The sequence below is a fragment of the Argentina silus genome (genome assembly GCF_951799395.1).
Source record: "Argentina silus genome assembly, chromosome: 5".
Lineage (NCBI taxonomy): Eukaryota > Metazoa > Chordata > Actinopteri > Argentiniformes > Argentinidae > Argentina > Argentina silus.
In genome coordinates this window covers 13,415,274-13,432,248 of record NC_139659.1, presented here as the reverse complement: position 1 = coordinate 13,432,248, position 16,975 = coordinate 13,415,274, and the positions used below count along the sequence as shown (strand labels likewise).

The window sequence follows — 16,975 nt, the reverse complement described above, 5'->3', positions numbered from 1 at the left end:
CACACACACACACACACACACACACACGGACGGACGACACACACACACACACACACACGGACAGACGACACACACACACACACACACACACACACACACACACACACACACACACACACACACACACACAGAACAACAGAACAGACGGCAAGTGGAGAAAGCGAGAGAGACGTAAATCAAGAGAGAGACGGAGGATGGATGGACAGAGGGCCTAACGCTGAGAGCGGCGATGCTGTACCCTTTTGGCCTCTGCCCGGCTAGTGGGCTCGTCCTGCGCGGCGTAGCGGGACGGCGTCTCCGTCAGGTACACCTCCACATCGTCAGGCACTTCTTCCAGAAAGTTGGAGGGGACGAGGCCACGGTGGCCGTTGATCTCACCCTGCGGAGAGAAGAGGAGAAGAACAAACAGACAAAAACAAAAACAATTTTTTATTTGGCATCAAAAACTGTTTGGAATGTGGTATTTTCTGCACCCCCCCTCCTCCGAGAGAACACATATGCACAACCCTCAGGGAGAACTGAGCTCTGGGTTCTGGGCACAGGGTCAGCCATCTTCGGCGCCCCTGGATCTGTTAAGGGTTAAGTGCCCTCCAGTCACCAGTTCACATCCAGCTCCCTCCTGGGGTGGGGGTCAAACCAGTGACCTATCGATTGCTGGCCGGCCTCTCTAACCTCTAGGCTACCTGCCGCCCCCAGAAAGTGTGTGTGTGTGTGTGTGTGGGGGGGGGGGGGGGGGGGGACAAAAGAGACCTGACTAAACACAGTGGGCGGAACCAGAGAGAAGAAGATATTCCAGACACAAGAGGAACCCAGATCTGAGGTACACTCACGTAGTAGAACCCGTCTTCATCGATCTCTCCAAACACAGCGATGATGTCACCGGCACAGAAGGTCAGCTCAGCCTATGAGGAAACAGAAAGACACAGGATCAGGATATAAAGACCCATACTGACTATATGTGTGTCTGTCTGTCTGTCTCTCTGTGTGTGTGTGTCTGTCTGTCTGTCTATGTGTCTGTCTGTCTGTCTCTCTGTGTGTCTGTCTGTGTGTCTGTGTCTGTGTGTCTGTCTGTCTATTTGTCCATCTGGTTACAGTACATCTGTGTGTGTGTGTGTGTGTGTGTGTGTGTGTGTGTGTGTATCCATTTACTTGCAGTACCTCCACGTCAACATTGGGGGAGCTCTCTCTGGGGTCGTAGTCGTAGAGGGCCACCATCCTACGGGTGGCCTGGTCACGACGCAGGCCTCGTCTGCTCTGCTCTGTGAGAATAAACAAAGGAACAGCCGGGGGACAGAGGTGACACACTGATAATGCACAAGGACATGTTTGATGGTGTGTTTGCGTGTGTGTCATGTGTGTGGTGTGTCACAGAGAGAGAGATACTGTGTGTATGCCGTGTGTTGTGTCACCTATTCTGTCCACAGGGGTGTTGAGAGGCAAGAAGCCCTGTTTGATGAGCTGGTCCATGGTCTCCTCGTCCTCTGCTCTGATCTCTGACACCATGTTACAGGGTAGCAGCCCACACCTGCCCCGGACCTCCCCTCTGTAGAACCCATCCGTGTCCTTATCACCATACACCTGGAGGAGGGAAGGAGGGAGGGAGGGAGGGAGGGAGGGAAACATACATTTTCCACATACAATCATTTACAAAAGTGCTTCAACAATTCCCATACATAGCAGTCCCAACACAGGCTCTCTAGCTGACATTGCAAATTGCACATTTGCATTCTCTCACACACACACACACACACACACACACACACACACACACACACACACACACACACACACACACACACACACACACACACACACACACACACACACACTATTACGTACTACTATTGCTGCTACTGTATTTATCGACCCACTCCACTATTGTTGTTGTGTTTCTGCTGCTACCTCTACCTCATGCTATTGTTTTATTATGACTTCATCGTTGCACTGTTGAAGAGGTAGTTACACTCATTACACCATCTACAACTGTATTCTGTGTATAGGACAAATACAATTAGATCATTTATTTTATTTAGCTGTGCTATGGCCTTCCAGACTCACCCTGATGATCTGGCCCTCTTTAAAGGGCAGCTCCTCATCCGCTGCATCCGGGTTAGGAGACATGGACAGCGGGTCGTAGTCAAACAACGCCACGAAGATCCGGAACGACTCCTCGGTCTCTGACTCGTCGTAGTAGGGAGGGGAGCGGCGTTCCCGGTCCCTGTAGCCGTCTTTGACACGGGAGAGAGAGGAAGACAACAACATCCAACTGCATCTCAAACAGCATCTGACATGTACGGTAATATAGGGTAGTATTGGGGCACGTCATTACGCCATTATGTGGTGTTGAAATGAAGTTACATTTGTCAAGAATTCGTCTCTACAGCATGTTTGGAAAGCCTTTTACTAGGACGTCAAAAGACAGTTACTGCATGTTTGGGCACTGGTTAACACCAGTATGTGTTGAAGCACGTCAGTCATGCATGCTGTTGTGCACAGACTAACAGAGGGGAAGTGGCCATCTGTACAGCGTGGTGCATCGTCATCGACAAGTCATTTACGAGTGTGAGACAAACCAACCGGCTGACCATGCAGAACTAACACAATGGATCGAGTGTGACCTCCTCACACAACGTGTCTTTCGTAGCATGCGAGCACAGTTCTGTGGTCAGTCCATCCATTGGTTCCTTCAGCGGTCAAAGAGACAACACGATCCATTCATCGTACTGGACACCACCGTGTTGAGTTCACAGTGTTTTCTACTGTAGTTCTACTGTACCGTGGTGAGGGAGTGCCCCGGGCGAGTACAGTATACTTACAGATGGATGGAGAGCAAGCCAGACATGGTGCATTACACAGACGTGATGGCTGTAGACAGGAGGACACACAGACACATAGGACCACACACAAACAAGCACACTGACTGGACTCTGTGGTGCACCATGCATCCTACTGAAGCTGGAGGGGAGGCCTAGCAGTCTGATCTACTAACGTTGTCGGTCCGGTTTTTTGACCCCTTGCAGGAAATTAAATTAGATCGTAAGCATCGTGCGCATGTAAAAACGTCAACAACCGAAACGTTCTCGACGTAAGACTAGGTAAGTGTAATTTCTGTAGAGGCAGAACAAGTATAATATCGTCTCAAGTATTGGGATATTTTCACGAAAACTTTCACTATAAAAAGAGGACATTTGTTTTTCCATTGTAATATTGTTGTATTCTATTGTCTCATTCAAAGCGACACCCCTGACTTTTCTCACCCAATCATGCATGACCCTAGTAACAGTGTGGTGGGTGTGGTTAGATTAAAAAGGGGGGAGGGGGGGGGGTTCAGCAGGCATCTGATGGGAGTTCAGTGCAGGGGAAAAGGGAGGTGCATTCTCTGAGCAGCAGTCATTCCATCCGCAACAGTGGGCGGCCATCTTGTGGCCCAAGTATGGCTCCCTGAGCCGCCATTTTGGTGCGGTGCAGTGCAGTGGATCATGCTATGCTATGCGTCTTGTTTGAGGCACCGGTTGAGTCGCCACTGTTTCTCTCCCCCATTAGTGCTCGCGGCGTTGGCAGAGAGAGAGAGAGGGAGAGAGAGACCGTGTGCAGCACGTACCATACGGAGGCCTGGCACCCGCACGTCGCCGTGACGACAACGTCGTCCTGTGCCGTGCTACACTGCCATAGTAAACATCGTCCGTGACGGGAGAGAGGTTCCCCTCACTGTTACTCTCTGTGGTAATCTCTACAGGAAGACACCAATCACACGGGGGAGGGGTTACAGCACGCAGGTCACTCATTCGCTCGGAGGAGCTAGCTAGCTTCGATAAATTTGATATCATACTATGCTACATATGGATAGCGATGAAAAAGGGAACTGAAAGCAGGCAGTCTTCTATCCATTCTTCTATCTATAATTGGAACATCTCTTGAAGTGTGGTGAGACAATAATATGTGTGTAGTGTACATAGTCACTGTCTACCAGCTAAGGACCTTCTGAACACTGCTACTGGCTGCTATGCTGTATGTGCATTCAGGGAAGTGTGTGAGCTTTACGTAGGCTACTGTGCAGGCATGAGCATGGTTCAGATACACAGAGGTGAGCTGTAGACACAGAGAGGCTCATGGGAGATTTCCACAGTAAAGCACAACGTCTAATAAGGGCACAGAGAACATCAAAGCAACAACAAAACATTCAAACTCCCAGAATCCTCTCCTCCGTCTGGTCACGTGACCCTACTGACCAATGGACGGGACCATGAGGGGGCGTCTCTGGGGCTGGGGTCCGCCATGGGAGATCCGTCGCCCCGTCTCTCGATCCGACCGGCCCCCCGAGGAGTTGTTCCCAATGATCTGAGAGGAAAACACAGAAACATCTCTCAACATTCCCAAAATGAACCCCCCCCCAAAAAACTACTTCCCAACATCTCATTGCAGTCTCATTATCTAAACACCAAATTTTTGTTAATTAACCATAATAAGACACAGCATAGGAACGGTTCATATGTAGACAAACTGCAGCACGCATGATCCAACAGGGATCCAACTGTATATGGTATTTTTTACTGTATTTACTGTTTATTACTGTTGATGTTTATATTGAGCTATTATCCTTGTTACATTCTATTGTTGACATCGATTGATGTTGCCAAGCTGCTCTGCCTCAGGCATTTCGATGCATTGTTTACTTAAACAAGACAAATAAACGAGACTTGACTATATGTGCTAAGATAAGATAACTGCTCTATCTGCTGATATAGGGTTAGAGGCTGTGGTTAGCCGTGGAGGTCGTGGTTAGCCGTGGAGGTCGTGGTTAGCCGTGGAGGTTGTGGTTGACCGTGGAGGTTGTGGTTGGCCGTGGAGGTCATGGTTGGCCGTGGAGGCCGTGGTTGACGGTTACCTTGAGAGCGCTGTGTGAGTTGCGTCTTCGTCCCTCCTCCAGCTGCATCTCAGAGTACAGCTCCTCCTCGTCTTCCTCCATGATGTCAGAGAGGTCCGAACCCCGACTGCTGTCACTGTGGTACTCCTCACTATGGCTGAATTGGGGCTGAGAGAGAGAGAGAGAGAGAGAGAGAGAGAGAGAGAGAGAGAGACATGCACGCACACACACACACACACACACACACACACACACACACACACACACACACACACACACACACACACACAGGGTCATCATGAAGGCTGTGCAATATGTACTGCAGTACGGAGGTTGTACACATACACAAACATAGTGACATTATATACACAACACATTATGCACTGTGAAGTGTACAGGTACTACCTATTCACTTCACCATAGGCTCCTATGGACCCCAAAAGCTCTAGCTGGAAATACTGGATTTGCGGTGCGCTGGATTAAGCCTGGAGTTTACAGACATTTGGAGGTCTGGGGAACTTTAGATTAGGCGATGTGGCTTGGATTGAACCTGGACAGAGCGCAGTGAGAACGAGCTCGCAATTTCATTGGATGTTGCATTTTAAGAACCCTCCCCCCACATGCCCATAGATGATCGCTTGTTGTGATGTGCGTCGTCTTTTACGACCGGCTAGGACTATTTTGGGACCTGACAGTTGTTGCCTACAGTTTGCTAGCTTGCAACCCTGAAGAAAATTATAGAAAACCTGAAGGAACGGCTGAATTCTGTTTCGCCAGAAGTGTGCTCTATACACAAAATCCAGTCGATGAAGGCGTTAGCTATTTGATTGGTTCGACGTGTGGCGAGGCGTCACTCATTTCAAACGGGTTTCCACCCTTCTGTATCTACATTCTGTGAAGGATTTCAACGCGGTTTAGCTTGGGGTATATACAGTATAATTCTGTGACTAATGCATTGGGTCCATGGCACCAGGCAAACTAAAAACAAGCGCAAGGACAGTATGTTCTGTTCTGCTTTAGTTCTGACTCACCGGCCGGCCCAGCTCAGACCCTCTGAGGAACTCATCCACTGAGGCCCCTGTTCTGCGGCGCCGGTTGTACCCTTCCTCATCCTCCTCTTCCTCGTCAGAGTTGCGCTGATGGAAGGGCTGACCCTGCTCGGTATACATGCCCCTCCTCTCCATCTGACACAGCAAGGGGACAGCTGTTACTGGTGTGTCTGTTACATTGTTATTGGAGAGTTATATTATCATTGTTATTAGAGAATTATTATCATTGTTATTAGAGAATTATTATCATTGTTATTACAGAGTTATTAGAATTGTTATTAGAGAGTTATTACCAACATAGTCTCCAAATTATTACGTTCCAAGGAAACGTAGACCATGGGGATCGTATTATCTGGCTATACCAGCGCTTGAACACCTGTTTTGACGTAAGATACGTCAAAAACGTAAGATACGTAACAGTTACGGGAATTACGACCTGCGTGATGGTTAGGTAATATTTGGTGTTCGACTAGTTAAGTTTAGGCGTTAACTTCGAGTGGTTAAGGTTAGTGTAAGTTGTCAGGGGAAGGCATTACCAGATGTTAGCATGAGCAACAACAATTAGCAACCAAAATAATGATTGGTGATTCGAACTAGCAACGTTCAGGTGGTTTCTTCCTCCGCCTCCCCGCCACCTCCAGCTCATTGTCTTTGGTCTGGAGGAATGATCCAGAACGTATTCATTTAGAGACAGGCTTGTTTATTACATAGCAATGCTTTCAAGGGCCTTTCTGAATGCTTTGGGAGATTTGTGATTTACTACAATACACAACTGGCTCACCAGAGAATAAACGAGAGTTAAATGTCCAGCTGTGCCAATGCTTGGCACCCGATATGGCACCTGATTTGTACCATAAAACAACCATGACAGACCAGACAAATTCATCGTAACAATCTCACCTTGCCACTCTCTGCAGCCACCCTCTGCGCGGCTTCGCGGGCGATGGCCTTGGCCACCGTGTCTGGGATCAGGGTGCCCCGGGGCTGGGGCAGGATCCTCTGGGGGGAGGGTGAGCGGCGGTTGGCAGAGGGGGGCGCCTCCAGGGTGTGGCCGTGCATGGGGGCAGGGGGCTGGGCGGAGGGGGAGCGGGCGGGGTCCCAGGGCTGACCGGGCATGGGGACAGGGACCCCCCCGTGGTGGGCCACCTGCTCTTTGGCTTCCAGGTCTCTGGCACTTACTAGTCTGTGGGGCTGGGGCTGGGGGATCTGGTGGGGCAGCAGGGGCAGGCGGTGCTGGGGCTGGGGCATCGGGTGGGGCGGGTGAGGCTGGAGGTGGAGAGGCTGGGGCTGTTGGGCACCGGGGTGAGAGGGGTGAAGTAGATGAGGCTGGGGTTGGGGGGCTTGATGAGGGGTCAGGGGTTGGTGGTGTGGCTGGGGCTGCGGGTGGGGCGGGTGAGGTTGTCCGTGTGGCTGTGGTTGGGGAGGCTGCGGGTGGGGGTGGGGGTGGTGGAGGGACTGGAGGTGTGGTGGGGCTTGGGGGTGGGGTGGCGGGGGTCCTGTGTGGGGGTGCGGGGGGGGCTGGGGCACAGGGACGGGGACGGGGTGAAGAGGCACCAGTAGGTTGTTTGGGATGGTGGCGACCAGGGAATCCTGAGACTCTCCCTGGGCTGACAGCGTCCTGACGATGACCTCACGGGCCTCCAGACACTGGATCCTGTTCAGCTCCACTGTCACATAGTCCGCCATGGGGTACAGCACCTCCGCTATCTGAGACAGAACAACACACACACACACACACACACACACACACACACACACACACACACACACACACAGCTCAGGTCAGATCAGCTAATACCATACTGTATGCATAGGATGATTAGCCTGTTAATTCACTGGTTTGCTGAGGGTTTGATTGGGTGACATTTTGCTGTGTATTTGGAAACATTCTCTCATTCAAACATCTCTACACACATAAGGGATTCACAGAGTGTGTGTGCTTTGTGTCCCTTCTGTAGGACAATGTCTGTTCAGACTGGTCAAGTCTGAAGCTAAGCTATAGCGTATCTTTCTAAATCAAACACTTATATAAGGAACTATGTCAGTCCATCACTGGAGGGTTCATGAGGACAGGAAAAGCCATAACCCAGAGGAGAGATTAAAGATTAAGGCCAACTGTCACTGAAACATCCTAGTTACTCTCTCACGCCAAAGGCAGAGTGTTCATATGTCAGGTTCGCCAGCAGAGGGCGTTAGAGTGCTTTCTATGGGGCCTAGTAGGAAAGACTACTGCACTGGCGGTGAGAAACGCCTGGATGACACTGCTGTGCACTGAAACCAGCAGTGATGTAATGATGTAGCTAATGACATGTTAACACACACACACACACACACACACACACACACACACACACACACACACACACACACACGCAATGATGCATACTCTGAGATGAATCCACCTTCAGACTAGGTTTGTCAATTGGTGGGTGCACGCAATATATGTATATATGTATCTATTCTTAAACAAACAGTCTGTAAACCATCCCCTATCCTCCATTCACACTCCTCCACTATCTCTCCATCCTGCCATGCACACTCCTCTACTCATCCCTCCATCCTGCCATCCACACTCCCCTACTCATCCCTCCATCCTGCCATCCACACTCCCCTACTCATCCCTCCATCCACACTCCTCTACTCATCCCTCCATCCCTCCATCCACACTCCTCTACTCATCCCTCCATCCTGCCATGTACACTCCTCTACTCATCCCTCCATCCACACTCCTCCACTGACCTTCTGTCCTTTAGTGCAGACTGCGTATCCGATGACACTGGCTCCGTTGGAGGTTCCCGTGGGCGTGAGGGCAGGGGGCTTCCATCGGACCTGTAGGACCCCCGGGGCCTGCCCACACTGCACCTGCACCTCCTGGGGGGGTAAGGGGGGTCCTGGAGGGGTGGGGGGGGGGGACATTAGCAGAGGCTATCCATAGACATCAGGGGGGGCTGGTGGAGGTAGAAATCGGAGGACGGGGCTCATTGTAATGCATGGAACGGAATGAGGAACGGTATCAAACACCATTCCTCAGTCCGTTCCATGCATTACAACGAGCCCCGTCCTCCGATTTCAGCCTTCACCAGCCTCCCCTGCTGTAGACATGCCTTGTAAACACACACACACACACACACACACATTCAGGAGGAGAGGCGAGTGGAGCATTCATGAGACACAGAGTGTTTTTATGTTGTATCTTATCTTGTTGAATGACATGTATTTGGTCCATGATACACATTACATACACCTGGTGCTGGTGGTGAGTGGTGAAATATCTCCGGCAATTCAATGTCCACACAAACCGGTGCAACCACAATGTAAATGTCATGCAATATCCAAGGTGCTTATTCCAAGGGTGAACTCTCGGATTATGATACAGTATGTCCCTATCTGCATCACCATTATAAAGTCTACACCTTTGGTCATCACACCCAGGAAGATCAATTCTCAGCTACAGTATCATATTGATTGTTGTACTGTGTGTGTGTGTAGTGTTGCCCTGTTGCTTGCCGTGTAGTGTGTGTGTGTGTGTGTGTGTGTGTGTGTGTGTGTGTGTGTGTGTGTGTGTGTGTGTGTGTGTGTGTGTGTGTGTGTGTGTGTGTGTGTGTGTGTGTTGGGGAGGAGTGGAAATAAAAGGCATAGTGGAACAACGGGGGCCCAAGGCCACCTGAGGGGCTTAGTGTCGCTGTGTGCGCTGTGAGGAATCAGCTGAGCTGAGTACAGCCTGTTCTCTGCTGGTTCACTGGATACACCGTGCAGGAGTCTGAGCTCAAGCAGAAGGGATGTGCACACAGATACTCTCCAAATGTGGTCGTTTCAGTGAGGGGGGCTTCAGTGAAGGGGAGTTACTTCTGTAGCTTTCCCCCCCATTAGCATTAAGGCCATTAGCATTAGCGTTTAGTCCATTAGCATTAGCGGTTAGTCCATTAGCATTAGCATTTAGTCCATTAGCATTTAGAAGAGGCCAAGGGGAAAGCTGAGGAAGTGACAAGAAAGTGTGGGTTTTTTTCCAGTGGTTTTCAGTGCGGTTCAACAACCATTTTATACTTGTGTCATAACCAAACCGGTCTTCATTCTGACCTGTTCTGGAATACATGGGGCCTACAGGACCTGGACAAAACATAACAGACATACACAGACATGTAAGGCATTGTGCTCTCCTCTCTTACCTCTGTGGTTAGAATACTGTCTATGCCCACTCCAACAACACACACACACACATACACACACACACACACACACACACACACACACACACACACACACACACACACACATACACACAAGTACACGCACACACCCACACACACACATACACACACACACACATACACAAACTATTCTCTATCCAAGTACTACACACTGGACTTTGTATTAAATCCACACAAAATCCACACAAAACATAACCCATCGTAAATCACAGATGGCAGAATAGCAATACTTGGATATACTGTTGACATAAAACTGTCTGGTGTTAGCAATCCTGTCTGCAGAAAAAGAAGAAAAAAAAACCCCAGAAATAAATAGAAAACCTGCATCGCCTCACCTGCAGCCTGCGTACAGAACTCCACGGCCGCCTCCTTCTTCTCTCTCTGCTCCAGGGGCAGTTGCCACGGCACCTGGTGTGGCCGCGCCACCACCCTCACCTTGTACACCGTCATGGCCGCCAGGTTGACGAACCGCAGGCGGTACCTCCCGGGCCTAATCGCTGCGTGCTCCGCCCCGTCCACGAACACCGTGTGCCCGTAGTTGCTGTTGCTGGGCAACCACGACAGCTCGGCCGTGTCCCGCTGGATGTCGTCCACGCGCAGGCCGCACGGCGCCACCACCACGTTGGCGCCCACCAGCACCGTGCAGCGCAGCTCGTCCGACGGGCCGCGGTCCGTGGCGCTCTGCACGGACACGCGGTGGACGCAGCCGTCCAGGTCCAGCTTCTCCAGCAGGGACTTGGTCCGGCCGCCGTACGGCACGCTAGCCCGCACCTCGCCGTCCACCAGGACATTGTAGCCGCTGACGGTGCCCCAGCCCGGGGGCACGGTGGGGGGCTCCCATGCCACGATCACGCTACGCGCCAGCTGCTTGATCAGGGTGATCTTCCGGGGGTAAGGCACAGCGTCCTCGGCCAGGTCCTCCGGGTCCATGGGCCCGGTGCCGTTGCTGCAGGGTCCCAGGGTGTTGGAGCCGCCAGGGCCCAGTAGACCTTCCTGGGGGCCGCCTCCGTCCAGGCCTAGCAGGCCCAGGCCGCTGGGGTCCAGGGAGTCGTCGCTTCCGTCCCCCAGCTTGATGGACAACTTCTCCTTGTCCTGGACGAACTCCACGAAGTTGGAGGGGACCAGCCCTCGCTGGCCGTCCAGAAGCTCCCCTAGAGCAGGGAGAGAGGGAGAGAGAGAGAGAGAGAGAGAGAGAGAGAGAGAGGCAGACAGAGAGAGAGAGAGAGAGAGAGAGAGGCAGACAGAGAGAGAGAGACAGTACAACGATTAAGGACCATGGACAGAACTGCTTTCGTTATTGATGTAGGACAGGTTATATAACAGTAAATGAATCAGCAAAGTGAGACCTAACATCCACTTCCTGACACAAACAGGTGTCAGCTCCTTGTGATGTTATACAGTGACTGTAATTGAGCGATCATGCTATGAGTCACAGTCAGTGACACATTCCAGGAACACCTTCCAGGAACCCCTGCGCTGCCTACAGTAACAGTCGCACGGTAAAGACAGCCACCACAGCAGTATGTCTCCAGAGGAACCACACTCGCGCCCGAGCCTTTAATGATGCCTGCTGCAAATGTTAACATCCTCTATAAATAGAACCATCTCATTAGTGAAAAAAGAGAAAGAGGAAATAATGACTAAAGCCCTCGTGATTCACTACACTAAGTGTGATATGTCAGCACTGTTTTCTCAGGCATGAGACGGATGGATGGATGGATGGATGGATGGATGGATGGAGGGATGGGGGGTGGTAGAGCCTCTCCCTGAGGTATGGGTTGTACCATAGATGGTAAAGAAAAACTGTACTTCATTGTGTGAGTTTACAACGGGTTTGGTTGGTGAGAGGCAAGGCTGTTACTTTCGAAGAGTGTCATCACTTTTAAAGATCCAGCCTGTAGTTTTGCGTGTTGCTGCCCATGCTGGCCTGGCACTGACAATTTGAAAGCGTGCATATGCTACACTTTTTTTTAATAGCGCCAAACATGTGCACATCCTTGTAAACACATCGAACATGAAATAGGCATCAGATAACATATTTTAGAAAATGCTTTGTTGTACGAACACCGCACTCTTCAGTGAACACTCTTCCTCATGTGATCTCATTCCTTGATGACCACTAATTTACCATGGCTATTTAGCACTATCTCAAAGCTAAAATGTACATACTGGACCTTTAAGGGAAGCATATACAGTATCTGCATTGAGAGTCAGTGAAGCTCAATGAACAAGGAATGTTCATTCCCATGTTTTACCCAGGGGAGGCTAGTGGAGGTAGAAATCAAACGACGGGCTCATTGTAATGCATGGAACGAAACGAGGAATGGTTCCATGCATTACAATGAGCCTGTCCTCTGATTTCTACCTCCGCTAGCCTCCACTGGTGTGATCTAGACTCCAGTAGTTCTGTGCCTTTTCAAAGACATCCTGGTTATCCTACTCTATCCTTCTTCCTCTCTCTCTCCGTCTGCAGGGGGAATTTGTCAATGATTAATAAGAGCCCAGCAGGATTAGCCGTCAAGCTAACGGAGGCTCAGGCTACGTCTTGTCAACAGCTTGGTCTGAGCCCCATGCAGCATCCCCTTGGTAAACACAAACCCCCTTCCTCCAGGCGGTAGAGCTAGCCAAGGCAATCTCACCACCGCTCCATGGATGCTGCATGGTGACTCAGACTCGGAGCAGCTGAAGTCTGGGGCTGGAGGGATGCTAGGGGGATTAGCGTAGCCAAGGACAGACCGAAAAAAGCCTCAATAAAGACTAATGAGATTAGCTAGCTAGGTAACAGTAGCTACTGTTGCTACTGTTGCTACTGATGCTACTGATGCTACTGATGCTACTGATGCTACTGATGCTACTGATGCTAATGCTATGGGTTTGATTCACACCACAACTCCTCACCTTCGTAGAAGCCGTCGTCATCCATGGTCCCGTACACGTACAGGTACTTCCCTGCCACCAGGGGGAGCTCTGCCTCTGGGTGCTCGTTTGGCCCATCATAAGGGTTATAACTGGCGGGAGAGAGAGAGAGAGAGAGAGAGAGAGAGAGAGAGAGAGAGCAATACTGAGTGTGTGAATTACAGTAATCTATCGATACACTGACTCAAAGACACAGTATAAGCAAGATTCTAAAGGCCAGAAGACATAATATAACAGGTTGAGACAAGAATTGATCCAGCAGTCACAGTGTGTGTCAGGCCGTTCCCACTCCCAGGGTATCAAGTTCACTACAGAAACTGTATGTCTCCTCTAGCCCACCCTGGCTCCTCTCACCTGTATGTCTCCCCCAGCCCACCCTGGCTCCTCTCACCTGTATGTCTCCCCCAGCCCACCCTGGCTCCTCTCACCTGTATGTCTCCCTCAGCCCACCCTGGCTCCTCTCACCTGTATGTCTCCCCCAGCCCACCCTGGCTCCTCTCACCTGTATGTCTCCTCTAGCCCACCCTGGCTCCTCTCACCTGTATGTCTCCCCCAGCCCACCCTGGCTCCTCTCACCTGTATGTCTCCTCTAGCCCACCCTGGCTCCTCTCACCTGTATGTCTCCTCTAGCCCACCCTGGCTCCTCTCACCTGTATGTCTCCCTCAGCCCACCCTGGCTCCTCTCACCTGTATGTCTCCTCTAGCCCACCCTGGCTCCTCTCACCTGTATGTCTCCCCCAGCCCACCCTGGCTCCTCTCACCTGTATGTCTCCCACAGCCCACCCTGGTTCCTCTCACCTGTATCTGGCCGTGCAGAGGCGGACCGGGCCTGTGTAACGAGGCTTGGACCTGGGCGCAGGGCTGACCTCATCCTCCATCTGGGGGGGGGGGGGGACACAGTGAAGGAGGGATGACTGATTCAATCAATACTACTATCTCCTCATTCTCTTATCCACCTTCACCAGCCCCTGTAAATATACTGTAAACTTTAAAACCTTGGTAAAGATCCCAATGTCTATCCTTATCATCACAACCAATACGTCATACTGTCTTCAGAGGAAGCTACTGTACTGTACTGGTTGCTTCCAGTAACATAGGCCATCCAGTACATTGATTAGGGTTAGGGCAGGTTAGGGTTAAGGTAGGTTAGAGTTATGGTAAGGGCGGGTTAGGGTTGGGGTGGGTTAGGGTTAGGGTTGACCCACCTCTGAAGGGGTTAGGGTTAGAGTTGACTCACCTCTGAAGGGGTTAGGTTCAGGGTGAGGGTTAGGGGTGACCCACCTCTAAAGGGGTTACGGTTAGGGTTGACCCACCTCTGAAGGGGTTAGGGTTTTGGGTAGGGGTGACCCACCTCTGAAGGGGTTAGGGTTATGGTTAGGGTTGACCCACCTCTGAAGGGGTCGCCCGTCGAGGGCTGCTGGGGCGGCTCGTCGCTACGACGGTGGGCTTGACAGACAGCAGCTCGGGCCTATCCCTGTCAACGATCTGCAGTGGGCGGAGCAACTGGGATATCAGCGGCGTGTTTGCAGAGCTCTCATTGCCTAGGAAACATGGATTTCCACACCAAATAAAGAACATCTGTCATCCCTGCTGCTCCCATTCCCTGTTCTCGGAACAGCTATTGATTTCCTGTTTTCAGATAGTACACAGAAAACGTCCCTCCTAAAGACCTCTCCATCCCCACTACCCCCCTGTACAGTTTCTCTACTGTAAATATATTAATAATAAAAAAATAAAAATAAAAAAAAGGTAGTTCTTCCTTCTTCTAGCATTGTGACTGTCTACAGGCCCTGGTCCTAGCATAGATTACTCTTTCTTATGATGACTGATGGATAGATGATTCACTTACTTAGACGTATTAATGTATTTGTTGTAAGTTGCTTTGGATAAAGGCGTCTGCTAAATGCCAAAAATGTAAAAATGTAAAAGTAAAACACTTCTCTCAGGCCTATACTGGCCTCTCACCCTCCCTTCCTCCCTTCCTCCCTCCCTCCCTTCCTCCTCCCTTCCCTGACACATCTGCCACGCTTTCTGTCTCTCAGTAGACACAAAAACAGACAGGAAATTGGAAGCCTTGAAAGGGGTTGGAAGACAGAAGGAAATCAAAGGAGAGAACAATTTATTTTTAACTACCTACATTTTTGGATTTGGGTTCTAATGCTTCCGAAATGCAACCACAGAATAGCGTTGTCATAGAATTTCCATGGCAGTGAAGCAAAAGGAAATGAGATGATCTTGATCACCAGGGGAGGCTGGTGGAGGTAGAAATCGGAGGACGGGCCCATTGTAATGCACGGAATGGAATGAGGAACGGTATCAACCACACATGTTTGATACCAGGGATGGAATGAGGAATGGTATCAACCAAATGGTATCAAATGCGTGTGTTTGACACCATTCCTCATTCCATTCCATGTATTACAATGAGCCCGTCCTCTGATTTCTCCCTCCACCAGCCTCCCCTGAACATCACATCGCTAGCTCTATAATGTAAGCCTAATGTATCTGTTTTGCTGATGCTGCTGTATCTGCTGCCTTGGTACAGTACAGCAGGTTAGAGTATGTGAAGTTTGCATATTAATATGTCGGCTCTCATTAACAGATGTCATATATCAAGCCTGTGATCAATGAGCAGCATTATTGATCATGAACAAGAATCCTTTCCACCATTTCCAGTTTACAGACTGAGCTTCAACAGCAGATGAAATGAAGAGGAAGGCAGTTCAACCTCTATGAAATAAACGTGTTTAGCTGCTTACTTCCACCTCTCTCTCTCTCTCTCTCTCTCTCTCTCTCTCTCTCTCTGTCTCTCTCTTTCCCTCTATCTGTGTGTGTGTGTGTGTGTGTGTGTGTGTGTTTTTGTGTGTGTGTGTGTGTGTGTGTGTGTGTGTGTGTGTGTGTGTGTGTGTGTGTGTGTGTGTGTGTGTGTGAATGTGCTGTGTCCCCAGAGCTACCGAAGCAGGTTCAGTCGTTTCCATGGTTCCTATGTGTATGGTGGTGTGTCTGTGTGTGTGTTTATACAGATAATTCTCTTGTTTAGATCTGTTGTTTTCTCTCTCTCTCTCTCTTTCTCTCTCACTCACACATCCCCCCTCCCCTTCCTACCACCCACCATACCCACTCTACCTCCCACACCCCCCTTACCTCTTCCTGCCTGGGCTGCCAGTCCGTTGAGGATTTGGGAGAGTTTCTTTTGGGGTGAGAGGGGAGTCTGTGGTTTGGAGAAAGGGTCCACGGTGTCCTCCTCCAGACGGAAGTCCTGCAGATGCTGGTTGAACTGTTTACTCTGTGACCTGCATTGCTGCTCCAGGTCGCGAACCTTGACCTTCCGTGGACAGGGACAGAGAGAGCAGAGAGAGGGCAGAGAGAGAGAGAGAGAGAGAGAGAGAGAGAGAGAGGACAGATAGAAAGAGAGGACAGATAGAGAGAGAGAGACATCAATGATATGATTTCCTTACATTCATTTATATCTACAGACACTCTTGTCCAGAGCAATTTACAATTAGCAGTCATAAAATGGGATATGTTGCAAAGCAGCGCATGTATTACGTTAACATGTTTGTAATGAACCATTATTTACTGTAAAGCAGATATGAGTTCTCTTTAAAACAATCGATATCGCTTTCATCCTTAATCTGTTTAATCTGCGCAGATCACAAGCTGAACCAATTACAGTACAGGATCCCAGCAGAGCCATTTCTGGCTGGCAGCAGCTCCTTCATATCAAAAACACTGTAGTCTAATCAAAGCATACGGAGGGGGAAAAACAGTGCAACACTGCTACACTTTGATAACAAAGCCAAGCACTTAGGCGAGTTAGGAGTTAAGAGGCTTATAAAAGTATGGACATTAAAGACATTATCTGAGCAGCTCCCGACGACGATTAGAGAGTTCAGTTAACATCCACATCCGAGTTTTATTTATTTAAAAAGGCTAGA

At 50.1% G+C, this 16,975-nt stretch overlaps 1 protein-coding gene across 1 annotated transcript in view; it reads right to left on the bottom strand.

Annotated features, from left to right (window-relative positions):
* Positions 1–16,975, bottom strand: part of rimbp2a (RIMS binding protein 2a) — a gene marked incomplete at both ends in the record, with an annotated part of 54,581 nt that overhangs the window by 2,436 nt on the left and 35,170 nt on the right. The window contains 17 exons of the mRNA XM_083669462.1: positions 239–379; positions 831–902; positions 1,159–1,259; positions 1,410–1,578; positions 2,059–2,228; positions 3,602–3,730; positions 4,230–4,335; positions 4,886–5,032; positions 5,896–6,048; positions 6,814–7,616; positions 8,649–8,804; positions 9,958–10,020; positions 10,457–11,272; positions 13,020–13,129; positions 13,836–13,915; positions 14,427–14,578; positions 16,182–16,362. Of these exons, the coding sequence (XP_083525588.1) occupies positions 239–379; positions 831–902; positions 1,159–1,259; positions 1,410–1,578; positions 2,059–2,228; positions 3,602–3,730; positions 4,230–4,335; positions 4,886–5,032; positions 5,896–6,048; positions 6,814–7,616; positions 8,649–8,804; positions 9,958–10,020; positions 10,457–11,272; positions 13,020–13,129; positions 13,836–13,915; positions 14,427–14,578; positions 16,182–16,362 (3,549 nt within the window). The remainder of the gene's footprint in view (positions 1–238; positions 380–830; positions 903–1,158; positions 1,260–1,409; positions 1,579–2,058; positions 2,229–3,601; positions 3,731–4,229; positions 4,336–4,885; positions 5,033–5,895; positions 6,049–6,813; positions 7,617–8,648; positions 8,805–9,957; positions 10,021–10,456; positions 11,273–13,019; positions 13,130–13,835; positions 13,916–14,426; positions 14,579–16,181; positions 16,363–16,975) is intronic.